General features: G+C 51.4%; 1 protein-coding gene across 1 annotated transcript; it reads right to left on the bottom strand.

Annotated features, from left to right (window-relative positions):
• Nucleotides 1-2181: 2181 nt before the first annotated feature.
• SLX4 (SLX4 structure-specific endonuclease subunit) lies at nucleotides 2182-26445 on the bottom strand (the record flags this gene model as incomplete). The annotated part of the gene is made up of 14 exons (XM_084270814.1): nucleotides 2182-2600; nucleotides 3163-3645; nucleotides 3883-3985; nucleotides 4373-6837; nucleotides 7661-7830; nucleotides 9485-9631; nucleotides 14714-14802; nucleotides 16105-16384; nucleotides 19150-19463; nucleotides 20799-21013; nucleotides 21975-22190; nucleotides 23649-23823; nucleotides 24644-24901; nucleotides 26076-26445. The coding sequence occupies 14 exons, from the start codon at nucleotides 26443-26445 to the stop codon at nucleotides 2270-2272; spliced, it is 5616 nt and encodes a 1871-aa protein (XP_084126940.1). The 3' UTR covers nucleotides 2182-2269.
• Between the last annotated feature and the right edge of the window lie 398 nt (nucleotides 26446-26843).

Below are 26843 nucleotides of genomic sequence, written 5' to 3'. Positions count from 1 at the left end.
TCCTTGTGGTCTTGAAGGCTGTGAAAGATTTTAAATCCTTTTCTCATCATCTGAGGAAAGCTTTGGAATTCCAAGAGATGTTCTGTTTTGTCAGCTTCAGCAACATGGCAGCAGGGAGGGAGGGCAGCAAAGGGGCACCCCAAACCCTGCCAGCACAGATATGGGGGCTAAAATCCTGTTTCTGCATTAGGCAAAGGGGAGGTTACAAGGTGTGGGGGTGACACAAGCAGGAGGGTGTTTCAAGGTGTGGGGATGACAAAGGCAGGAGGGTGTTATGAGGTGTGGGGATAACACAAGCAGGAGGGTGTTTCAAGGTGTGGGGGTGACACAAGCAGGAGGATGCAGTCATTTCCAAGATTATAATTCAGATTTTTTCCATAACACACTAAACAGGTTTCTAGGGGCCAAAGCAAATGGAGTGAGTGCAGTTTACCCACCAGACTGTGGCACTGCAGTCACTGATGGGTACAGTATCATACACATTGATTCCAGAAGCTTTGATCACACATGTCAGTCTGTCCCAAACCACAAAAACGCTGGGAAGGGACCTAATTTGTTTGCCCCTCTTAAGATGGGGAAGCAGGACTGAAGCTTTTTGTGTGTGTGAAGTGTGGGCCTGAGGAGGAAACACCCAGCACAGAGAGAAACGTTTCCTAGGGTGCCACTTGGCCTTGCTGCATAACAAAGTCATCTCCTGGTGGGCAGGGGTAGGAAAAGGGGCTTTCAAGGGAGCAAACCATCCCAAATCCCTGATGATTCACCAGGCTGGGCAGGCAGCTCTGCTGGGAAGTCCCCACACTGTTACACTCACCATGGTGGGTGACAAAGAGGAGGTTCCTTCACCTGGCAGCTGTCCCCTCCCAGGCCAGCATGGACCCTTTCCCACAGCCCACCCTCCCTGGAGACCCCAAAACCTTCCCTTTGGGTCTCCCTTACCTTTGGGCAGCTCCTCCCTGCCCAGGTGGGTCTGGGTGAGCTCTCCCATTCCACTGCTCCTCGCTGCTGGGTGCTCTGCCTGGGGTTCTGGTCCATACTGGTGCTGACCATGGACTCTACTGCTCTCAAATAGACCCAACGTTGCCCCAAGTCTGGCATAAGACATTACTTACAGTACCTGGCAATGGTTTATTGTAAATAATATAAATCAAATCAAAATGAGGATCTGGTGTATCAAAAATAGAACCAGTATTTGTACATTCCAAACACATAAATAGGCTGAGAAATCCGGCTGCTGCCTTTGAAGTGCTGCATCCACTGTGCTGAGTAAGGCTCTGAGGACTCACAACAGCCAGAACAGACAAATGTCAGAACATGTTGTGAAAATAAATGCATGAAAGATGATAATTTAGGGTCCAAGACTTCCCCAAGAGCCCCAGACAGCTTGCCATTTAAACTCAGTGCAGCTTGGAATCGAGACTGATCAGAGAAGTGGGGCTGGATGAAGTTACAAAAGGGCTGAAGAGATCCAGGGGTCCCCAAGCTACCACCCCCTTCAGAACAGCTCTGTGAGGGTGTACTCATGCTACACTGACAAGGTACAGCAGTGCTCAGGAAATGGAGCAGATGGTGTCTTCAACACAGACCAACGTGCAGAGCTGAGCACTCACACCTAAAGGGCTTTCACATGACATCTAATGTCAGGGGGCACTTCAGGAGCCATCACAAGGACTAGAAAACACCTCCACTGCTCAGCAGCCACTTAAGAAACACAGATTTAAGAGTTTTACTAGAGATGGCAAACTGAGCCAGGGACAGGAGAAAGGAGTTGTGTTTCCACAGTGCTCCCTGCCTTCCCAGTCAGCAGGGCAAGGTGTATGCTGAAGAAATGAAGCCCCAAGTTGCTGGGGTCTAAACATCCAGGGGGAAGGGGACCAGTTTCTTGTAGGGGGTTATTGTATTGAATCCTGGAACTTGAAGACCAAGGCTTTTCACAGCCCAAGGGTGTGAAAGGTCTTGGCAAATGTCACTTGGAGGAAGCACCTGCCTTCAGAAGCACCATCCCGAAGGAAGGCTGAGGACCTAAAGCCAGTCAAAACTATGGAAAGAGAAGAAAAGGCACAGAAGGAACATCAGGGGGGGAAAAGAGGCTTCAGATGACCCGTGTGCTGAAGGCAGAACGGCGGCTGAAGAGGCTGCGCAGTCACTTCCTGAGCACCGCGCTGCAGATGCCGCATGGGGAGCCGGACACCAGGAGGAGCAGCGCGCCCAGCGCTGGGCTGGGACCGCAGCCCCGAGCGCAGGAGCCTCAGGACGCAGGAGGTGACTCCGCTCAGTAGCGTCTCCTCTGACTCTTGTTCCCCTTTGTTTTCTGTTCCTTCTCTTTCCGGGCTCCAGCCGTGGTGAATGTGATACAGTGAGCGTCTAGGAAGTCCAGCAGCTTGGCCTTGGAGATTTTAATGCCATTCTGCTTCAGCTCCACGTGCAGGGCAGCCAGCTCGATGGGCTCGTAGAAGAGAATCTTGTGGTACAGGGCTGTGTTGGAGCGGATATAGCACCTGACTGCCTCCAGCTTTTCTTCCTCCTTAGCTGCAGCTTGAGATGCTGGAAGCTCCTCCTCTTCTTCCTCAGATGCAAAAGCTTCAAATCCATCCACCAAAGAACTAAAAGCAAGAGCAAGGAAAGAACAGGCCTTCAAGGACACGACCAGAGAGAGCTCCCCAAGTCCTCAGTGGCCAACCCCTGTGTCTAGGCTCTGTAGGATCCCAGGCTCTCAATACTGGCACCCATAAAATCAGGGAAAGCAGAACATGGCATGTTATTCTGTGACTCCCCCATCCCAGCCACCACAGTGCTGGTCCTGCTGCCCCAGCCCCAGTGCTGCCTGGCATCCCTTGTTCCTGGCCCACAGCACCCAGTGCTGCCAAGCTGTGCTGTGCCACCCTCCCCTGCTCTGGCAGCAGCTCCCAGCGCTCCTCCTCACTCCAACTTCCAGAGACCAGACAGGCTGGGTTTGGGGAGTGCACTTCTGTGTCCCAAGAATAGCTCACTGGGAACTAAACTAAAGAACCCCAAATCTATTTCTTTTGTAAGAGTGTGCTGACCTTCAGATAACAAGCCCAAGGAGGCGGCAGGGCCACGTGGACGCTCACCTCCCTGCCTGCCATGCTCCTGGCTCATCTGTCCTGCCCCACTGACTGTTTGTTTAGTACTTTGCTCCCTCACCTCTGTGAGCTGAAAGAGATGTCGCTTCCATCCACTGAAGAAGAAACTGCAGACCCCTGAGATGCTGAGAGCATCTCTTCCCTGCCATCAGCTGCCAGAGACGGCCGCTCCAGAGGTACAGATGACTTTTCCTGCTCTTTGTCTCCTGGGTGATGTCTCATTTTAGTTCCCTCCTTAGGTGCTGCACAGCCTGTTTCTTGGGGTCCAGTGAGGTCACACTGATCTGCCTGCACAGGGAGCGCTGGAGGAGCCTCAGCAACACGCCTCCTTCTGCCCCCAGCCCGCGAGGCGCTGGCACGCTTTCCACCACCAGCCGGGGCTGCCTTGGGCTGCCTGGAGCCTCTGGTGGGGGCCTTCTGCAGGGGAGGCTGGGAAGATGGGATTTCATCCTCAAAGTCAGAGTCCACGTCCTGATGAGTATACTGGAAGATCTCCTTCAGCTTCAACACCATCTGGCGCTTTGGGAGAGCACGCACCCCAAATCTGGAAGAGAAAGGTGGGAGCTGAGGTCAAGATAATGATGCACCTTCCACAGTCCCAGCCTGGGAAGGGGCTCAGGTCAGGAAAACCAGTGGTCAGCAGGAAGAGTGTGACACAACTTCAAACAAAGTGACTGGCTGGAGCTTCACCACGGCTTCAGTTTCACCTGAGCTTTCTTTCATGCTGCCAGCCAGCCAGTTTGTGCTCAGTGAAGGATGTCCTTGTGGAGGGAATGCTAACCTGCTCAACTCCTTCTTTAGCTGTGGTGTCTCCATGAGGGAGTAAGCTGGCATTGGTGTCACTGGAGTGCTGGGAGGCTCGTTGTTCTTCTGACAGGAATGTTCTGCAGCAGAATGAAATTACTGTGATCAGAATACAGAAAGGACTTAAAATATCTGCCCCTCTTAGTGGCAGATACTCTGGCATTATGTAGCACTGCTTTTCTGCAAGCTCTTTTACTTACTACTCTTTCACTTACTTCCTTCTGCACAGAGTACCATGACTGCCAGAAAACCCATGTGAATGGAACACCAGCTGCTGTGCTCCAGGGATCCCCCATTAGATACAGTCTCTCAGAAGAGCCTGTACCTCCTTTGTGCCTGGCCCTGACAACTACCTCAAATCAGAAGGACAAAAGACCATTTCAAAGTACCAAGTGAACAAGAGGTGAGATGACCACTTCAAAAGAATTTACCCCAGTTCAGAGGCCAGTGTCAGTACAAGCACTCACCAGGAGTCTTCACAGGAGCTGTCTGATGGGCACCTGCTGCAGCCAACAACCTCTGAGACAGAGGAAGCACCTCTGGAAAGTCATCTTCCTCCTCCTCCTCCTCTCCATTCCAATCAACCCACAGTTTGGAGTTCAGGTAACTGGGTCTGCTGCCCACTGATGCACATGCCTCACCAGGACTCTTCTCAAGGCAGAGCAAAGATGCCCTTCTGCTGACAGGGCTCCCTGGAAGAGGGGTACTGCGCTTCCTTCCCTGCGTGCAGACCGGGCTCTCCCACTGGTCGTGCCCAGAGCTTGGTCTGGGGCTGCTGGCAGCACTGGGCTTTGTGTGGCTGACACAGTTGGAGTCCTGGCTGTTACCCCTGACTGGTGACAGATACTCCACATGCCAGCAGTCATCAGGGGGGACTGGGGGCTCATCACAAAGCAGGACACTACTGCTCGCAGAAGGCAGACTTGTTTCCTTTTCACTGTCCCCTATCTCAACCACACTGGTGTCTGTTTTGTCCTCCAATGACAGCTCGTGGCACAGAGGCACAGGCTGGGATAAAAATGAGATCATGGCACGTTTGGTTTTTAGGTTGGTGTACCCAGGGGAGAGGAGAACTGGATCCACTGGAGAAACTGGTGGGGAGTTCTTGGAAAATGCTCCTGCTGCTGGGCTGCTGGAAGAGATCCTTTCACTGGCTGAGTTCTCCACAGGCAAACATTTGCCTGAGAATCCTTTTTCACAAACTTTTATTACGTTTCCAGCCATTTCATGGTCACTATTCCCTACTACTAAGTTCTTTGTGCTGAGTTTAGATCCTGGACTCTTCAAAGAATTAATACTTGTGACCTGAGTCTGTGTTGAGGAACTCCTGCTTCTGCTCAGAACCGGCGTGCCTGGCACCAGCCAGGAGCTGTCTGTACCCAAAGACACTTCATGACCCACCCTTTTTTCAGGGCTCAGGTTTGGACTCAGTTTGGGCTCTGTACCAGCACCTATGTGTGTGCTGAGAGGCAATTCAGTGGGCATCTTTACATCCTTACTTATACACACTGTCTCTGTGATGCTACTTGAGGCCTGGGTAGGGCTCTGCTCCATTTCAGTGACTGATGAGTTAGGTTCAGGTTCTGGTACCTCAGGACTTTGTTCTACATCTGCACAGTCCAGCTGCCCAGGGATTTCCATCTCCTCCAGAGCAAAGCCTGACTTGGGCAACTTCTCCTTTTCTTTTAACTCCGTTTCATCATCAGAAGATAGAACAATAACAGCATCATCCTCACTCTTCTGAGCTGCAGCACCCTGAGCTCTGATGACCAGTGATGACAACACTGGGACATAAGCACACCTGTTAAAATCAATGTCAGGAAGGTCTGTTGGAGAAGCTGTAGTCCCACTTCTTGATGCAGTCTCCAGCTCCTTGGCTTTTTGACAGGGCACCTCATCCCCTGGGGATGAGTTTTCCTTTCTGTTTGGCTCTGGTGTGGACACATGTTCTCTGGCAAACGTTCTCTCTGAATGTGGAGATGCTGGTGAAGAGCCAACAGCAGGGAAGAGGGACACACAAGGTTTGGGAGAAGGAGTCCCATAAAAACTGTTCCTGTGTGGAGAGAGGTCTCCTTGTGACTTGCTGTATGGAAGGGAATCATTAACATCAACCTGTTTCTCACTAGGAGCCCTTCCTGACTCTCTGAGGACTTCTTTCACTGGGGAAGGCTCAGAGCAATCTCCTGGAGTTGCAGAAAACAAGTGTTCATAACTTTTGTTTATACTGCTGTCACCTTGGCAGCCAGGGAACACTTCTCCACAGAGATCTGCCCCATCACATGAGACCTGAGATGACTCTGGATCCTTCACACCTTCACATCTCCTCAGGGTCTCTCCTTCATTAGTGGTGGCACCGTGGGATGCTGTGTCCCATTTCTGAGGTTCAGGCTGCTGAGGCAGAGGAGTGCTCTGTGAATCGCTCACATTCCTGCCCCTATTCATAGTCTGCCTTTTCTCTTCTGCAGACAAGTCACATTTAGAACCTTCCACATCACTGTCATCCCTGAAACCTTTGAAGCTGTTGCTGACTGAGGCAGGTTCAGATCTCCTTACCGCTTCCTCCTCAGTTTGCAGGTTGGTACCTCGAGCTGCCTCATTATCACTACAGGCACTGCAGTCTGTTCCTTGGCTCCCCTCTCTTTCACCTTGAGCCATCCTTCTCTGAGTTGCAGCAAACTCATAGATTTCCTCCAGCTCCTGTTCATCCACCCCATTGTCATCTTCCCTCTGGCATTCAGGGTTCAGGATGGCTCCTTCTTCATCCTCTTCACCCACCCACACTGACTTCAGGAGGTCTTGGAAACTCTCAGCTCTGTCACAGTCTTTGTCATCCCTCACAGAGATAAGATCATCTTCTGAATCCACTCCTGAAGACACCTGACTCTCTCCACTGTTGTTTTCACACTTTGCAACCAGTTCCCGCACACAAAACCTACAGGGGTGTAACAGCAACGTTAGTATCTCCTCCTCAGTGCTTCCTCACCATTTGGCTGCCTGATCCCTCCTGTGAGCCTCACCAAGTGTCTGTGTGAGGATGCTGGATTCCTCAGCTGCACAAGGCCCAGCACACTCCTGCAGTGCAGGGCTCCCTCCTCAGACACCACTCGTGTGAAGGCATCAGGCTCACTCTTGTTTCTTTCTGCCTGAGACCAAGCAGCTCTCTGGCTACACCAAAACCCCTGGTGAGAGCCCCATGGAATGGCTGGGGCTGGATGATGTCTGGCATGTGAGAGCTTCATGGCTTTTTGGAGTGACAGGGCACCTCTGTATGTAAATTTTGGCAAGACTCAACTATTTCCCCCTCTCTGTATCTCAGCAACAGCTTCTATTCCAAGCTCTTTCCTTAGCACACACCTAGGATCACAACCAAGAGCGTGGCTGACACAGCACATTGGAGTTCTCAGCATGTAATACGTTCCCCAGGTGCTGTTCAGCTGATGTGCATCACTAGTGCAATGCTTTGAGCATCACACACAGAAGATGTATACACATCCATCCCTGCTGGCTTCCTGAGACAAAATTCCTGGCAAAAGCCTGCTGAGCATGAACTGAACACAGAAGACCTCCCACAGGCAGAACCTGAGCAGCCCCATGGAAAGGATGAGAGTAGGGAGCCCCAGTGTGCATCCTTCATTCCAGGGGTAAGCAGAAGCCTCTGGGATTTGTAAGCCAGGACAACTGCAGTGCAAGGTACCAGGCTGGGCTCTGCGTGGCTGAAAGCACAGGGGGATCCAAGCCAAGCCCACTGTACACACCTGGCAGCCAGAGCCCCCACCTGGGGCAGGACCCCCGCCGGGATGTCGGCGCTGGCAGCGTAGAGGTACCGCAGGAAGGCACACACTGCCTCTCCCGGCACGTCGCTCAGCAGCACGCGGCGTGTCTGCGCCTCCCCGTCCTCCTGCACCAAGAACCCCTGGCTGTGAACCTGGGGTAAAAAGAAAGCAAAGTCTGTTTGCTAGGAGAGGAACAGCAGCACCAACATTCCCAGTCCTACCAGCTTCCTCCTTCCGTTCCAGACAGCTCAGAGGGCAGCCAAGAGGACCAGTTATCCAGAGCTTCCCACAGAACAGGCCACCTCCTTCCTGAGCCTACAGCTATTACCTTCAACAAAGTGGAACTACTCAGTCACACAGATGAGAGATGCCCTTAGTGGTCTCCAGTTAGTTTTGGAATCAAATTGGTTCCCAGAGCACAGCTTCCAGAGTTATCTACACCTTCCTACAAGGGAGCTTCCTCTGCTCTGTTCTGAATTTACCTACCCTTGGGGCGCTGCCAAGCTCCAACTCTCCTGGTGTCTCAGAGGAAAAAGAGACACCACACAAAATACTGCTCCACTGACCTGCACCACTGTCTGTGTGAGTCCAGCCTGAGCCCAGGTTTTGGTGAAAACACCCCTCCAGGTCAGTAAGGCCTCACTTCATTTCAGCCACATTACACACTGTGCTATCTGAAACTCCCTCCTAAGTCAGGAGATGCCACCTAACAGAAAACACGAGCTCCAAAGTCATCTCTGATTAACTACTGTCTCCTTGTTACCCCAAAACTTGAACAAAGACAAGTGCTCCCCCACCTGTACAGAAAACAAACGTGAACAGCTGCTCTGCAGGTGGGAACTGAGAGGGAAAACAACTCTCTGCAGGAATCCCAAACACAGTGTGGGGCCCATGCCACAACTCTGCCCACCCAAAGGATTCCTGCCCATGAGAACAGTGAATGGCAATGCAGAGTTGCAGGGAAATAATAAGACAACACAGGTGACCCAACAGTTTTTAAAGTCCTTTGATCTGAGGGTTGTGAAGAGCCCTTAAAAAAGAAAATCCCATTAAGACTGCTGAGTGGCAGCAATGAACTTGCTTCCCCTTCCCAAACTTTCACAGACCCTTTAGAAATGGCCTGAGTCCCCTTATGTGGAAACTGCTGCCAACAGGCATGAGGATGAAACTAGTTTCCCTAAAGGCAGCTCTGAAGAAAGCTCCCTTTGTCAGGGAGCTGGCTGCATGCAACCATGGCAGCTCCAGGAAGGAGGAAAGTGTAAATTTTAGGCTCACTGCCTTTCACTGTCCTGACAAAAGGCTGCACAGGAGCAGGCTGGGAACTAGTCAACCCAAAACACTTCTGGGAAGGTAAGAAGGACTTCACTAGCCTTGTAAAAAGCACAGCTCAGTGCAGCCAGCTCCAAAGTGACCAAACCTCTGTGTAGGCTATTTTAAAGTACTTCCCAGAGTCTTTCTACTTGCATGCTCCAGCTCAGTCCCAGCCTGGGTGACAGGTGGGACACACCAGGATGGACAAGGCAGTCTGCTCTTGCACAGGGGCAAAAGTTCAAGGACAGAGAGCACTTGGGAAGCTTCCTCCATTGCTCAGGGGCAGGATGCAAGGAGAGATCCTTGCCTCCCCACACACACACATTGCTTTGCCAGAGTCCTGCTTTCCTAAGCCAAAACCCCACTGCAGGTCCAAAGGCACTTGCTATCAGGCCCAGCAGTGCTCCATGCAGACTGTGTCACCTTCCTGACTGTAGCTGTGGGCAGTCCAGGCTTTCCTGAAGCAGCAGAGTGAAGTGTGTCAGCAGCACTTACCACCTGCACAGCCTGTGGACACCGCGCGTACAGCACGAACATGTGGGCGTAAAGCACCTCCCCAGAGTCCACCTGGAACTGGACATCACTTAAGTGGGGGTTGTTGACCATGGCACTGAAATCTTCAGCCAGCAACCTGAGAGAGGACTAGAGCACAGAAGGAACACAAAGGCAGAAGTTACATTACAGTTGCCAAACAAAACAGTGTGGCCAGTAGGTCTGGGGAGGGGATTGTGCCCCTGGACTGGGCACTGGTGAGGCTGCACCTCCAGTGCTGGGTCCAGTTCTGGGCTCCTCACCATCAGAAGGACATTGAGGTCCTGGAGCGTGTCCAGTGAAGGGCAACCAGGCTGGGGAAGGGGCTGGAGGGCAAATCCTCTGAGGAGCAGCTGAGGGAGCTGGGGGTGTTCAGCCTGGAGAAGAGGAGGCTGAGGGGAGACCTTCTCCCCACCTCCCCTGCCCTGCCAGGAGGGTGCAGAGAGGTGGGCGATGGTCTCTTCAGCCAGGGGACAGGAGATGGGACAAGGGGCAATGGGCTCAAGCTGTGCCAGGGCAGGGTCAGAGCAGATGGGAGGGAAAAGTTCTTCCCTGGCAGAGTTGTCAGGGCCTGGCCCAGGCTGCCCAGGGAGGGGCTGAGTCCCCTTCCCTGGGTGTGTTTAACAGAGGGGAGATGAGGTGCTCAGGGATCTGGTTTAGCTTAGGATGGGAATGGTTGGACTTGATGATCTTAAAGGTCTTTTCCAGCCTTGTGATGCTGTGATTCTGAAAGAAGGGAGTCCTGCAGTGTACCAGGGAGCCAGCACTGCTGTCCTGTGGGCCCCAGTCTGGATGCACTGCCTCTGCCTTCTGAAGATCATTATCCCCTTATGGTCTTCCAGAGGACAAATACACAGACAAGTGTAACACATATTTCTGGCTCTGTTTTCCTCCCCTTGCTCCCAGTCTGGCCAGTCTGAGGAAAGGGCAGTCGTGCTGTGTGGTACAGCACACTGTCACCCTCAGACCTTCACCACACCGTTTCCTTCTGTGGTCTAGCCACTGCCTACAGCTGGCCCCAGCATCTGCCACCCTCCACCAGATTTTTAGGAAACTGTAACTTCCACTTTGACAGACATGAACTCCACTCACTATAATTAGAGTAAGAAGGGAGGGGTGACTCAGCGATGTGTAATGAGTCTTTCTCCTCTTGTTTGGTGTCTGGCAAGGACAGCTGAGAAGAGCACCTCTGCAGTGAGGGACCCATGTAGAACAGAACTAATGCAGGTGTCCAGTGCAAAGGCACTTCTGTGCCACTGAACCCCCTTCTGAAAGCTCCACTCAGTTATAAAAAAGAAACATGTTTCCATTATCCTTCTGTCACAGAATCATTAAGGTTGGAAAAGGCCTCCAAGATCATCTAGTCCAACTGTCCCCCTACCACCTGTATCACCCACTATCCCCTGTCCCTCAGTGCCTCATCCAACCTTCCCTTGCACACCCCGAGGGACGGTGACCCCACCACCTCCCTGGGCAGCCCGTTCCGATGCCCAAACACTCTTTCAGAGAAGAAATGTCTCCTCATTTCTAACCTGAACCTCCCCTGGTGCAACTTGCAGCCGTTCTCTCTCATCCTGTCACTGGGTATCTGTGAGAAGAGGCTGACCCCAGCTCACCACAACCTCCTTTCAGGGAGCTGGAGAGAGCAGTAAGGTCTCTCCTGAGCCTCCTCTTCTCCAGACTGAACAGTCCCAGTTCTGTCAGCCACTCCTCATCAGACTTGTGTTCCAGCCCCTTCCCCAGCCTGGTTGCCCTTCTCTGGACACACTCCAGGGCCTTGATGTCCTTCTTGTAGTGAGGGGCCCAAACCTGAACCCAGTATTCAAGGTGCAGCCTCACCAGAGCTGAGCACAGGGGTGATCACCTCCCTGGTCCTGCTGGCTATGTTCTAGAAACCCTTGTTGGAATTTTGGGGCAGGCTTGTTGACTGAGCTGCCTGTGACTGGGTACTGGTGATGGTAAGGGCAGGCCTGGGCTACGCTGCCAAAGACAGCAATGGTCAGTGCCCTGTTCCTGCTGGGGAGCTGCTCCCAGTCAGAACCCACCCCAGGCCATCTTCTACAGACTCAGATCTCTCTAGGTAAGTGGTGTGACTCTGGAGGTGGCCAGTGCTTCAGAGGGGTGCAAAGAACACCCAGCTCATGGCAGAGAGGTTGTCTGTCTGTGTAGAAACCAGTTTGCAATGAACACACTGACGACTGACCCTGTGCTTTCCAAACCTCCTGCAGAGCTGAGGGGCTGCCAGGCTTTATTCCAGTGCACATCTGCATGAGATGCAGGTCCACCTGGAACAACACAGCTCTTTATTTTATTAGCAGGTTTCTACATCAGCAGTGGACTGTGGAAACCCAACCTTGCTACTGGCTCCAGCATGTGTTTGCTGGCAGCCAACACTAATTAGTCCCAAACCAGCAGCAGGCACTGGAACACCTCTTCCAGGCCTTCATAGGTGGGCTAGAGAAGACTCTGCGTGTTGTGGCAGTGGTGTGGACTGATCTCCCAGGGAAAGACAGGAAGCTCAGTCTGGAAACTAATCTGATGTTTCTCACTTTCTTATTCTTGGCAGGTAGGATACCTACAAGCCAGTCCTGCAGGAAGCCAGCAAACACAGAGTCCTGATGCTACGTTCCAGGCAGCAAGCCCAGAACAGCTTTCCTGCTGCTGCTAAAACTATGAACTGGGAATGGAGAAATGAAATAAGGCAGAAACCTCCTGGCTGCACCACTCTGTGTGCAAAGCAAGAGGACTCCTGTCAGAGAACACACCAGAACACATCCTCCTACTGAGGAGGCCAGCTAGACTGGATGCCACATATGTGACAAGGGTCTGGAGTGTGTGAGGGGGAATCAGAGAATCCCAGGGGTTGGAAGGGACCCCCAGAGCCCATGGGGTCCAACCCCCTGCCAAAGCAGCTCCCCAGCTCATATTGCACAGGGCGGCGTCCAGACGGGCCTGGAATCTCTCCAGAGATGGAGACTCCACACCCCCTGGGCAGCCTGTCCCAGGGCTCCCTCACCCTCCCTGGGGAAAAGTTCTTCCCCATGTTGCTGTGGAACTCCCTGTGCTCCAACTTGCAGCCATTGCCCCTTGTCCTGTCCCCACAGACACTGAAAAGGGGCTGCCCATTTCCCCCTGCATCCCATCCTTCAGATATTGATAAACATTAATCAGGTCCCCCCTTAGTCTTCTTCTCTCCAGTGTGTTACCAGGGCAAAGCAAGTGTTTGCTCCACATGGTTACACTCTCTCTGTGCTCCCAGAAAGCACAAATCTCTCCCACTCTCAATCCAACTCTTCAGCAACACTTTGTTTACTCAGGAAAACTGTCATGGAATCGAATTAAATCTGAAAAAATTATCATTCTGGTTTTGCTGGCAGCAACTCAGTTCCAACAACAGTGTCAGAACAGTCTCTGTATTGCTAAAGGCCTCTGGTTTAATAGACTCAGAAGCTTATAAAACAAGACTTTTTTCCTGCTAAGGTTTTATTTTAACACCCCTAAAGAATATCTAGAGTTTCTGTAACAAGTTCTTATTCCCACCTCCCTTTTAGGAATCTCTGAATTCTATTACCACAATATGAAAGTGATTTCTCAAGGCATCAACATTTATCTGGCACCACAAGCCACCAGCTTTCATGACATAAGTAGCTATTATGACACCAAAGATAAAGTTGGTAAACTTTATCACCAGATAAAGTTGGTGACCCTGGTAAGAAGATGCATTAGGGGGTTTCTATACATACTTCAGCTGAAGGAAACTGAAGGAAACTGCTGTGTGGGGAAAGGACCAGTGTATCCAGGGTAAGATGTGATCTACAGCACTCCACTGGCTTGAGAGAAAAGCCATCTGTGACTTACTGGCCTGTAGTCTTCACCTAGTCACCACTGGGCAGGCTGATTTTCAAGCCAGATCCTTTAACACACCTTCCCACAACTGAGGATTCTCTATACTAAACCTTTTAAAAGTTCACATTAGCAGCAAAAAAGTGCTCATCTTCCATGGACCTCAACACACTCCATCTCTCAAGGCTTTTATGCCAGAGGAGAGAATTCAGTGTGAGTCAGCCAGTCCTTGCAAGAATTCCCTCTCCCACTGCAAGACACAGCACGGATCAAAAGGGGACAGAAGAGGAACAGCCCCATCTCCACCCAACCCTCCTGAAGCAGCTGAGCACATGAAGCTGGCAAAGGCACCAGGCAGCTCTGCACCTCCTGGACTGCAGCCAGTTTCCTCTTGGGTAGCCTGGGCATTAAAGCAGAGTACTGCCCAACGTGGTGCAGCTGCACCCCTAGTTCCTGCCCCAAATCCCTAGTGCTACAGCATCACCCTTTAACCTGGGTTTCTTCATACAAACTGTGTGCCTGGGCAGCCAGGAAGGCCAATGGCATCCTGGCTTGTGTCAGAAACAGCGTGGCCAGTAGGTCTGGGGAGGGGATTGTGCCCCTGGACTGGGCACTGGTGAGGCTGCACCTCCAGTGCTGGGTCCAGTTCTGGGCTCCTCACCATCAGAAGGACATGGAGGTCCTGGAGCGAGTCCAGAGAAGGGCAACCAGGCTGGGGAAGGGGCTGGAGGGCAAATCCTCTGAGGAGCAGCTGAGGGAGCTGGGGGTGTTCAGCCTGGAGAAGAGGAGGCTGAGGGGAGACCTTCTCCCCACCTCCCCTGCCCTGCCAGGAGGGTGCAGAGAGGTGGGCGATGGTCTCTTCAGCCAGGGGACAGGAGATGGGACAAGGGGCAATGGGCTCAAGCTGCCCCAGGGCAGGGTCAGAGCAGATGGGAGGGAAAAGTTCTTCCCTGGCAGAGTCGTCAGGGCCTGGCCCAGGCTGCCCATGGAGGGGCTGAGTCACCTTCCCTGGGTGTGTTTAGCAGAGGGGAGATGAGGTGCTCAGGGATCTGGTTTAGCTTGGGATGGGAATGGTTGGACTTGATGATCTTAAAGGTCTTTTCCAGCCCTGTGATGCTGTGAAAAACCCAGGGGCCTGCTTGTGGGAACCAGTGAAATACCACAACGTGTGCCAGTCTCACCTGTGTCCATGGTGATTCCTGAGTGACTGTGAACCTTAAGCACCTCTCTGTTTCTAAGGAAAGGAACAGGGAATATTCCATACTTCTCTGAATTGCACAAATGTAACAGTTCTTTCTTGAGACAGTGACAAATTTTTAAAAAGTGGGGAAAAAAACCTGTTACACTTACTCTTTTACAGCTGCTTGTCAGAAGGCTCTTCTCTTTGGATGGGGGGACAAAGCCACTATGAGGAATATCACTGGGAGTCAGTTCTTCTCCTTAAAGAAGAAAATGCACATCACAACTCAGGTGTAACTTCAGTGTGAGACAGAGTGACCTAAGAGTGGGCACAGCAGGTGTCTCAGGGAGCTGCTGTGCCCAGCCTGAGGGGAAGGCTCAGCAGTCTCTCAAGCCTTTCCTGGAGCCTGGCTCTGGGTACCCAAGCACCACGCAGCCACCAGCAGCAGAAACCTGCTGCAGGTCTGTGTGTGTCACAGCCATCCCAGAAGAGGAGCTGTGGAACTCTGTGTGCTGCTGTCCTTCCACAGCCTGGCTCTCCTCCAGTGGGGAAGAGCCCTGCCACCCAGACAGGCAGGACGTATCCTGGATCCACAGTTCAGCCCAGACAAAATGCTCTGGGCCCCAGTGCTCAGGGGCAGCCAGCAAGGCCAGTTTCCTGCAGCCTGAGCTCTGTGGCAGTCTGCAGAGTGCACAGAATAGGATGTGGAGCAGCAGAAAGGATTCATGTCTTTGGAAATGGGTTCACTGCATTAGCACCTCTTCACCTGCTCTCATTCACACACAATGTATTTACATGAGAAAATTATTTCCTCCACCCAGGAAGCTTCATCTCCACTGAAATCCCAGGAGGAGATTTACAGGACCAGGAATAACGTGGTGAAGTGAGGAATGTCATACCCAAGTGGAAATGAAGGTGACCTGAGCAAGCATGCTCTTTTTCAGAGGTGGAGCTGGGCAGTGTGTTCTGTTCAACAGCCAGGCCATTCTAAGGGCTGTCACTGCCCCTGACTGTGCAGTCTGCACCACATGCAGCAGTTACATCAGAGGGCTGCCCACACAGGAAGTCTAGATGGTGTATTTTTTCAACCCTGCACAGGAACAGATAAACTTCAGGTTTACATAGCTAGTTTACCAACATGAAATCATCCCTCTTGCACATCTCTCTCCTCCAATTGTCTAGAGACCTGGAAGTTTTGTCTGCATGTAACAGAAAGTCTGTCCAAACAGCAGGGCTGAGGACTTGGTACCAGCTGTTAAACATGTCCAGGCTCCCTCCTGGCAGAAAATACTTTGATATCTATAAGGGAATTTTAAAATAAAATGTAGTATCTGCTGTCCAGCAGCTCTCAAACTCTGGGGTTACGAATCAATTCAGAAACATCAGTTTGACTGCACCTAAAGCTAACTGCAGAAGAATGTCCCCCCACAGTGTCACCCCTTGGATCACCATCAACATCGTGTGGGTGCTGTTATGACTCCCCTAACTCAGCCCAGCTCCAGCCTGGCTCTGTGCAGCTGGAAGGACTGGCCACAGTACTCACAAAGCTGCCAGAACTTACCTGGCTGCTCCGCTGCCTCAACGTGATCAGCATCCAGGTTCCACTGAGTGAGGGTAAGTCCTTCCCTAGCCAGCTCCACTAGGTCCTGCAGGGTCTGAACGTCCTTCTGGCTGTGAGATAAATGTCCATCTCCTTCAGTGCCTGACTTGGATTCATCACAAGTTTCACCTCCAACCTCTGGGCAACTGGGGTCAGGGGAGCTGAGCTCAGGCTGAATTTGCTGGGAGACTTTTGGCTGATCACATCCCACCGCTGGCAGAAGGTTCTCTGGCTCATGATTCTGATCAAAAGAGGGAGGGATAAAGACACCAACAAATCAGGTCTTGTTTTATGTGTCTGCAGAGCTCAGAGCACAGTCTCTGCTCTGCCCTGCTCAGGCCCCACCTGGAGTGTTGTGTCCAGTTCTGGGCTCCCTTGGATCAAACAGACAGTATCTGAAAGATGGGATGCAGGGGGAAATGGGCAGCCCCTTCTCAGTGTCTGTGGGGACAGGACAAGGGGCAATGGCTGCAAGTTGGAGCACAGGGAGTTCCACAGCAACATGTGGAAGAACTTTTCCCCAGGGAGGGTGAGGGAGCCCTGGGACAGGCTGCCCAGGGGGTGTGGAGTCTCCATCTCTGGAGAGATTCCAGCCCCGTCTGGACGCCGCCCTGTGCAATATGAGCTGGGGAGCTGCTTTGGCAGGGGGTTGGACCCCATGGGCTCTGGGGGTCCCTTCCAACCCCTGGGAGTCTGGGATTCTTCACACTTTGGAAACATCTAGTAAAGGGCTACAGAGCATTCCCCAGGCACAAGGGCTTCTGAGGCTAAAGCTCTCTGCAGCTTTGTGAAGGCCTCTACAGAGACAGGACAGCTCTCAGCTGAAGGAAGGAATCTACAACAGAAAATGCAGGAAAGGGGTTTCTCCAGAAGCTGCCTGTCTGTGCAGGCAGCTGCCAAGCACAGAGACTGGACAGTGGAAATACTCCCACTCCAACATGCAGATATTTCATTCTAGCTGGAGCACCTGGCAACAGTTGGAGGTGAAGCTCTCCACGTGCTTCTGTTCTGAGTTCTGAAATGCTTTTGCAGTTACATGTAAACTAAAACTTTCACCTTGGAGCTGAAATTTTCCAGCTTTGGACTTTGTTTCCCAATAAAAATAGCTTTGTTTGTTTACTTCTGAGTAAAAATGGTTCAGCCATTTCTGTGAATGGAAAGAACCAGAGGGAAAACACACTCTCACCACGATTTTAAGAGCCTACCCACTTTTTAAACTGCTTTAGCAGGTTTTTGGCTTAAACAAGAGGTCAAAAATCTTCAGCAAATGGAGTCCATCCCCTCCAGTCCTACCCTGGCAATACACCAGTGAGAGACTCTAAGCTGTGATGAGGGAAGAAGTACTGAATAAAGCACCTAGAGATGCACAGGAGTTCTTGAACAGCAGGACCAAATAAGTATTGAAGGAAACAACGAGCAAAGGAGGTGATATCTTTCTTCTCAAAGAGCAGGTATGTGGCAAGATGACAGAGCTATGTCTATTTCTGCAGGCACTCCATAAAAATGAGGAGCATTGAAAGAGGCAGGACAGCTAGGTGAAAACCAGGAGGAAACAGTGGAACTGCTCATATGCACCAAGAGGCAGAGAGATGCACAGGAAAAGCCTGAAGTGCAAATGCTTCAGTTTCCAACTCTAAGCATCCTGTCTAGAGTTGTCAAACATCAGTCTTGAGTATAAACCTTCCACCCAGTTCCTTGCTGAGTGCAACACTTGGGCAAAACTCATCCCAGAATCTGACAAAAATGCTAAGAAGGAAAAGAGGAGCCTGGCTGCTGTGAACAGGGAGAAGCTAGAGGCAAAATGGCCATAATGGGGTCAGTAATCTCCGTTCCCATCAGTTGTATTTTCTGAAAACTCAAGGAATAAGATGGTAATGTGAGCCTTGGTCTCCTCTCCAAACAGAAGAAATGGAAGGTCAAGAACATGAAACCTAACTGTGCAAGATCCTTGATGAGGGAACAGCATCCACCCTCAGCAAGTACCCAATGGTACAGAGCTGGGAGGAGTGGGTGACACCCAGGACACTGCGCTGCCATCCAGAGAGACCTGGACAGGCTGGAGAGCTGGGCAGGGAGAGACCAGATGAAGTTCAACAAAACCAAGTGGAGAGTCTGGCACCTGGGAAGGAACAACCATTTGTATCAGTACAGGCTGGGGGATGACCTGCTGGAGAAGAGCTCAGTGGAGAAGGACCTGGGGGTCCTGATAGATGACAGGGTGGCCATGAGCCAGCAGTGTGCCCTGGGGGCTGAGAGAGACAATGGGATCCTGGGGTGCATCCGGAGGAGTGTAGCCAGCAGGTCAAAGGAGGGGATCCTCCCCCTCTACTCTGCCCTGGTCAGGCCCCAACTGGAGTGTTGTGTCCAGTTCTGGGCTCCTTGGTTTAAAAAGGACAGGGATCTCCTGGAGAGAGTCCAAAGAAGGGCCATGAAGATGATTAGGGGCCTGGAGCATCTCCCCTGTGAGGACAGGCTGAGTAAGTTGGGACTTTTCAGCCTTGAGAAGAGAAGACTAAGGGGAGACCTAATTAAAGTCTATTATTATCTTAAGCAGGGGATGCAGGGGAAATGGGCAGCGCCTTTTCAGTGTCTGTGGGGACAGGACAAGGGGAAATGGCTGCAAGTTGGAGCACAGGAAGTTCCACACCAACCTGGGGAAGAACTTTTCCCCAGTGAGGGTGAGGGAGCCCTGGGACAGGCTGCCCAGGGGGTGTGGAGTCTCCTTCACTGGAGATATTCAAGACCTGTCTGGATGCCTATCTGAGTGATCTGTCCTAGGGAGCTGTTTTGGCAGGGGGGTTGGACCCGATGATCTCTTGAGGTCCCTTCCAACCCCTACAATTCTATGATTCTATGATCAAGGGCCAACAGGTCCTGAGCAGCGAGCACAGGTATGCAGAGGCAGGGGATCACTTGTTTAACTACCAGATGAGGAAACAGAAGGGTTACAGGGCAAGTCAAGTAGGGTGCACAGGTATCAGAGGGAGGACAAAACAAGCATCACACCTGCACAGGCTGCCAAGGTACAATCGGAGGGGTTAACTCAGCCGTGTAGAATGACTCCGGGTCACAGGGTCCTGTCAGAGCACTGATATTCCACAAAAAGGACCCCCTGGCTTGGGATAACGGCAAGAGCCAGGCTGCTTTCCCAGATTCATCCTCCAAAATCCTACTGGTGGGAAGCCGAGGGGTCGGAGGGAAGTCCAGCTGCTCAGCAAGAAGCATCGCCACCCGCTCCTGGATCCTCCTGCGGACCGTCTGCGGGTCCTGGAGCAGCAGCGGGGGGGGAGCAGCCTGGCCCCTCCTGCGCCGCTTCTTCTCTGTGAAGAGACAAGAGAGAGGGACCCCAATAAACACCCAGCTGAACACCCAGGGGGGAGGGGCTCAACAGGCCAGCTGCTTCAGGTGGTGTAGTTGGGGATGACCAAAAGGCAGCTGGCTACAGCTGAACACAACCTTCCCAGGCAGTCCGAAGCCTCACAACACCCTTATGGAAGAGGGGGACACCAGGCAAGACTGGCTCCTGCTCACACTGCTCTGCTGCCTGCTGAGAGCAGTCACATCTCTACCAGGTCTGATCCTCAGGGAAGCAACTGAAATCCACACAGTCTGCCTACTGCCTAATAAAGCTAAAGGAGGGAAGGTTTAGATTAGATCTTAGGGGGAAATTCTTTCCAGAGAGAGTGGTGAGGGGCTGGAACAGGCTGCCCAGAGAGGTAGTGGATTCCCCGTCCCTGTGGGTGTTCAAGGCCAGGTTGGATGGGGCCCTGGGTAACCTTGTGTAGCTCCAGGCTTGGAGGTTGGTGTCCCTGCCTGTGGCAGGGGGTTGGAGCTCTGTGATCCTTGGGGTCCCTTCCAACCCAGACCATTCTATGATTCTATTCTATGATTCTACCAGGCTCACGGAACAGTGCCCGTGTGGCACGTGAGTAGACCCCACTGCTTTGTACAAAAAGGGGTGAAAAAGTCCCCAGTAAATCCATGCAGGACTCCTTTTCCTGTGCTCAGGTCCCACAGCTCCACTTGGGAACCCTGTGCTTACTGCCTTGGCTTTACTCCAAACACAGATGTAACAGGCAGGATGAGGCCTGAGCAGCATCAGGAAGGGTGAATTCTCCCCTCTGCACAGCACTTGATGGTCTGCCCTGGCAGCTGTCTTCCTCCTTAAACCTTTTTGCACACCAAAATAGCAAAGCACATGCTCAACAGCACGTAGTAGACATGTATGTCCACTACAGAAAGACAACAGAGATAAGAGATAAGGCTGGAAAAGCTGCATTAATCCAGGTTGCAGCTGGATGAATAAGAAAAAAAGTCTACTGCAGGAGAAACAACCACCACCTCTTTGTGCTCTTTCTTTTCACTGCCACAGTTTACAAAAACCAGCTTATCTTAAAAATATTTTACAGATTCAAAACAGTTAAAAAAAGGCATGAGATTCCTAAAGGATTTCATGAGAGCCCATGGACAACCTGCAGCCTTTCCTGACTGTGTGTGGATCCCATGTACTGTTGAAGCTCTGACAGCTTAAATAGAACAGAAACAGGGCTGTCATCCCTCCCACACCCCGCAGGGAAGTGTTAGTGAAGAGCAGGCTGTGTTACTTTACTCCTCCAATAACACAGCCTTTGACACTAACACACTTCAACACATACCTGATCCTGGCTTCCATTTGATTGGCAAAGCAGCCACTGGTTTCACATTTGTAACTGATTTTGCTTGTTCCTGCTTTTCTTGCTCCAACAGAGAGCGTGACATTGCCATAGCAACCAGCAAATCTTCATCCTTACTCTCCATTTTGGCCCTCTTCTGCATTTTCCTTGAGTCCTCTTTGGGGGAGACTTTTCTCTTTGGCCTGCTGAGTTGATTGCTGAAATACAAGAATGCAGCAGGAGCCCCAGTTCATGGGGCTGGATCAGAGACAAGGAGCACTGAACACTCCCGAGCAGCTGCTCTACTTGCTCCATATCCACCATAATGAGAAACTGCTCAGTACCTTCTCCCCCAGCAGAGAGAAAATGGTTTCTTAGGGCCCAGGGAATTTTAGGAAACTCTGATTTTGAATGGTAATCACTAGACCACAGCACTGATGGAAACATTTGCTATCTCTATCCTGAATGCTTTTTGTACCAATGGAGAACAAACAAGTCCAAGCAGGGCAAACCCAAGACTGCCAGAAAATGTTTCCTCACTCAGAATTCTGCTTCCACAGGGAACAGGCAACAGTCCTTCCTCAGCACAAAGGGGCTGGGGAGCCCTTCTACAAATTCCCTCAGGCCCCACTTGCCATGCTCTGAACAGACTCTGCTCAAATCCACGAGAGCAGATGCAGCTCTGCACTGCAAACCATCAGGTCTGCTTCCTCCTTGGCTTGCAGTGTGCAGCACACACACCCAGTACAGCCACAGGCTGAAGAGCTGAGGCACTGGCACGACAAGATGCTCAGGGTAGACTGCACACTTGTACTGTGTAGTTTGCTTAATAAGCTCCAACACACCACTCAGCTTTACCACACAACTGGCTCACAGAGCACAAATATTTCTGACACACCAGTGTAAGATTATTTACTCCCCATTTTGCTCCTGCCTGCTGACTTTTACAGTCATCTAACACCTAACCCCTTCTGAGGGAAAGCCAAGGTGATTTCTCCAACCACTTACTACACTCTCCTCATGTGGCACTGGGTCATGGCTCTGTCTGACCTTCTTTGGACTGGGGGCCCATCTACAGCAAGAGTCTGCCGTGCTTCTACAGTTCATCCCCATGTATATAAGATCAAGGTCTCTCAGGCCAAAGAAAATAACCAGCCTCTTTTACTTCCACCAGCTTACCTGGGACACTGCAGAGCTGCATCACCAAGTGTGGATGCCTGCAACTGCACTGCCTGAAGAAGCAGGTTGGGAGGAACATCCATCTCGGCCGCGCAGCGTTTCAAGTGGCTGACTCGGCTTTGCAGGGTCTGGAACTGCTTCCCACAGATGGGGCACTCAGGGACCAGAGGTTTGCTGGAAGAGGACATCTCTGCTTCTTCCATCTCATCCAGACACCTGCAGGATGATGGCAAGGCTTACCTCTGAAGACTTGAGAAACGGTCCACACTATGATTAATATTAAAGAAAAGGATGCACAAGCACCTCTGATCTGTAACAGGCAGCAACATCCCCTGAAGAAACAAGAATTACCTGCTCCCCACTGGGATGAATATCACATTTCAGAGTTACATGGAGATTGTGGCCTCAGAGGCATATTAAGAACATGTTGCTTAGAAGCAAACAGAGGTAATAACCTTCTCTAACTTCATCTTATGCCCATTACTGTTATCGAGTCCAGGAGTTGGACCTGATGATCCTTATGTGTCCCTTCCCACTCAGTATATCCTATGACTGACACCTCACCCCTCTTCCTGCATTCATTCCAACACTGCAACTAACAGGGTGGGGTAACCACCCTACCAGAGAAATGGTAACTCCTCCTCACCCCAAAGAGGACCATTGTTTGTCCTTCTTACTACTCCTGTAGACACGACCACAGGCAGTGACAGAACCTGTTCTCGTGTCAGATACCTCACTGCACTGGGGCAGCCTTTGTGTCACAGAAAAAGGACCAGATGGAATGAACCCCACACTCAGGAGAGTGTAGGAGAACCCTAACGAATGGGAGCCCCTCAATAACGTGATGTAGGAGTGGACAAACCAAATCCCTCTTGCCCCCTGAAACGACAGCTGCTCAAATGTGATGTTTCTGATGCTTTTTCAACAGAGAAGCACAGGCCTTTCCTTTGCAAAGAGCTACCTGTACAGGATACATCAACAGTACTTGGTATCTGTATTTTTCCACTAAGGAAACTGTTAAATTAAGGGCACTAATTTAAATTTAATTGTACACATTCTGACAAAAGAGAAGGCAGGGAAACCTTCCCTTAGCCTCTCTGCTTCCCTTGTCAAAGCTCTATCGTGCAGCTCAGTCACCTTTCTAAACAGCATCACCTTTCCCTCAGTAAACAGCTCAGATCATGGAATCACAGAACATGTTGATTGGAAGGAACCTTTAGAGATCATCTAGTCCAACCCCCCTGCTGTAAGGAGGGACATCTTCACTACATCACTCAGAGCCCCGTGAAGCCTGACCTCGACACACATGGACATACTAGATGTCCTTAGACAAACCATTTTTAGCAAACAAACATTTCTCTGTTGGCTGAAATCAGCAGATCTCAAAATCTGCAGTAGTGGGTCCTCATTAATTCTGACAGCCAGTTTACAATCACGACTCCTCTGGCACACTGCAGAGGAAAGCAGTGCTGGGCTGGCCTCACTACACACACACACACAGAGACCCTGTGTGTCAGTCAGCTCTGCTCTGAGATAAGAACCACTCGTTAGTTCAAGCCATAAAGGTCAGTCACACTGTGCAGGTTGCCCTGCTTCCACCTTCTGGAATGGCTGAGCAGTCTGTGGGGTTAAAGGGCAGAGGAGTGGAAAGGCTGCATCGTGCTGGCCTCTCACCTGTTAACGTGCTGCTCTCGTCGCGTTGTGTTCATGGCTGAGAGATCCTTCTGGCAGATCTGACAGAAGAACAAGCCTGCGTCCTCCAGGCTTGCCAGGGCTTCCTCTGCAGTCTGCTGCTGAAGAGCCAAAGCCAGAGCACCGTCCTGCTCCATGGAGGGAAGAGGAGAGGCACCTGGGAAAGAAGTGAGAGATGGTGTAAGGCAGAAAACTGAGAGTTGGTATGAAAGGAATGGAGCTGTTGTGCTTGTCATGATGAGTTTATTAGACTAGACATGTAAAAATACATTGAATTCTTTCTCTTGCACCTTTGATCTCCCACAAGGTGATGCAGGAACTGGACTCTTTAAATGGTACAGGACTGTACAAGCAGAGGAGCTGGGGGTGGCAGTTTGCTCACAGTACATCACACACCAGAGGCAAATGAAGGGCAAGTTTTGGCTACAGTTCCTGGGAAGAACATGGGAGCTTACACCCCATGTATTAAAAACCAGACAATTTTCATGTCCATACAGATACAACAGGGCCTTGACTTACACACAACCAAACCAGAGTAGAATTGCTGTGGATTTAATTCATCAGCCCAGAACACACTACTTTTGCTGAGTGCTTTGAGATCTACCAAAACCAGGGACTACCTACGAGTCCTATTTACCACAGAGCTGCCTAACACAGTCCCAAGGGAAGGATGATGAAGTTCACTGATCCTGTTGGAATTCCAAACCGTTTCCAAGAAGACAATTCCACCTCCAGAATCAAGCATAAGGTTAAGTCGGCCTCAGAGAAGAGCCAGGGGAGAAAAGCACAGCTATTCTTTTAACAATAGAGAAAGCAAGTTGTCTCCACAATCTGGAGTGATTTACTCAGTGCTGTGTACCAAGCCACAAGGCTAGCTGGGAAGAAAGCCCAGGAATCCAGACTGCTTCTCATGCAACCACGTGAGCCACCCCACAGCACTCCTCCTGCATGTACACGAGCTGGCAGGAGAAACGTACCCTTCTCTGCTGGGTTCTGCTTCTGGCCTTCATCAGGGAAGTCACTGCTGGCTCCAGATTTTGGCAAGCCATCATCTGTGCTGTGTTTCAGCTGCTCAGGTGCCACTCTCTTGAACTGCTGCATTCTCTCCACGACCAGCTCCGCTACCCGCAGCTTCGACCCTGCTGGGGCCTTTGAGGTGGGTGAAGAGCAGGGTGCTGGTTGTGTGGCAGGATGGAAGGACAGTGTAGCCTGGGAGCTGCCATTCAGGGTGTTTACTAGGGGGGAGAAACACCAGAACTTCACCAGTTGGTTTTAAACCCAGAGGTGAGCCACCCAGACTGCTGCTGGGCCCCAGCCTCAGCCAGGCTCACTCCTGCAACAGCCATTCTCAGAGAGAGAACTGAACAGCTTGTTTAGCTACCACATGGCTTTACAGTGGAGAAACACAGGAACAGCACCTGGCTTCTGTGCTACAGCAGAGTTTAGGTATCTCTATACCCCTTTTAGAGGAAGAGTATTAAGGAAGGCCTTACCTGAAGGTCATTAGTGAGGAAAGGCAGTGAGGCAGCCCTACAGCCTGGCTCCCCAGCACTCCCTCTGCAGAGTGTCAGGGGCTCTTTGCTCTCATCTCCACACCCTACCCATGACTCAAAGCTTCAGGCTGAACCAAGAGTCCCCAGGGAGAGGTGGTAAGAAGCAGGAGGCAGAGGCAATGCCAGACTAACACTGAATCACACCACTGCTCTGCTAAGGGACCCTGTTGACACAGGCTGTGCAGAGATGGCCCAGAGATGGAGAGAGGAGATGGCTGCACTCACCTTTGAGAGCAGTCAGCAACACTCACCTCAGAGCAGTCAGCAGCACACACCTCAGAAAGGGTAATCAGGACAGGAACAAACCCATACTTTTCCTGGCTGATGGTATTGCTCAGTTTAAGGGCTTCCTGCATCCTAGCCATCATGTTTAATAACCACTGAAGGGCAAACCCTTTATGGATTAATCTACACCTTTCTTAACTTGTTTGTATTTTTGGTGTTGACAACACCCAGTGACAATGTATTTCACAATACAGCAATGCACTGGGTAAAAAAGCACCTCAACAGACTCTAAGCTTGCTTCTACACGATTCAAAGGTGGGTTTTCTCTCAGTTCTGCTTTTGCAAACAACAGTGAAACACCCAAACACATCACTTTGTACCAGTGCTTCACTTTGGGAGGACATCTGCTTGGCTGGAGCACAGAACACACTCCTAGGGCAACCCCCTGGGGTAAGCTTCAGGAGGCAAGTGGAGATGGAAACACAAGATGCAAGTCTGTGTTGGCCAGTGCTGCTACACATCCCCCTGGGTGGACTCCTGAGGAGCTCCACAGAGCTACAGTTTTCAGTCCACAGAACTACAGTTTTCAGTCCCAGCCTATCTTCTGTTTGAAAGATTTCAGTTCACTCACCTGTCAGGGTCCTCTGGCTGCCCTCACTGGCCACTGTACTCAGCTGGCTGGCAGGGAGAGGGTTTCTCTTTCCATCCTCTTGTGTGGTCACACCACTACCACAGGCCACAGCACTGCCATCTCCTTTGTGCACCAGTGTTTGTTCCTTTGCACCCAGACCTTGAGACAAGGTTGTTTCCTTCACTGCTGGTAAGCGATGGTGGCTTTGGCTCGAAGCAGCAGCTTTGCCTCTTCTTAATTTGCTCCTTGCTGCCATGCTCTTGGACCTGTTCTGAGCCCTCTTGGCTCCCTCAGCATCCCCAGCTTTTGGCTTCGCTCTACCCAGAAGGTTGGCCCACAACTCTCTGAAATCATTGTCTCGTTCATCCATCAGCCTGCAAGTGCTGGTAACACTGCAGCCTAACACCACAGTGAGGACAGGAGGGCAGGGGAGGATCCCAGGATCAGTTCAGGTTTGCAGCCTCCATGACCTTCAATTTCCACCAGCTCCCTTCCACCACCACCACAGAGTTCTCCACTCTCCAGGCTGCGCTGAGGGTGACACCGTGGGCTGTTCTGGGAGCTCATCCTGGTGCTCTCAACCTCCAGTCATCAGGCAGGGCACATTCTCTCTCCCAGGACCCCACTTCTTCTCACACACAAGGCACAGACCAGTTGGTTCTTCAGCAGCCTCTGGAGTAGACACTAAGCACCTCAGCTCACGCAGAGCGCGCGCAGGATCCTCGTGGGGTGTGAAGGGAGGACACCTCCTACGGCCTCTACACAGAA

This window comes from Gallinula chloropus, assembly GCF_964237585.1.
Source record: "Gallinula chloropus genome assembly, chromosome: 15".
In the NCBI taxonomy this organism is placed as follows: domain Eukaryota; kingdom Metazoa; phylum Chordata; class Aves; order Gruiformes; family Rallidae; genus Gallinula; species Gallinula chloropus.
The sequence above is the reverse complement of the archived record's forward strand: the minus strand, read 5'-3'. Positions and strand labels throughout refer to the sequence as shown.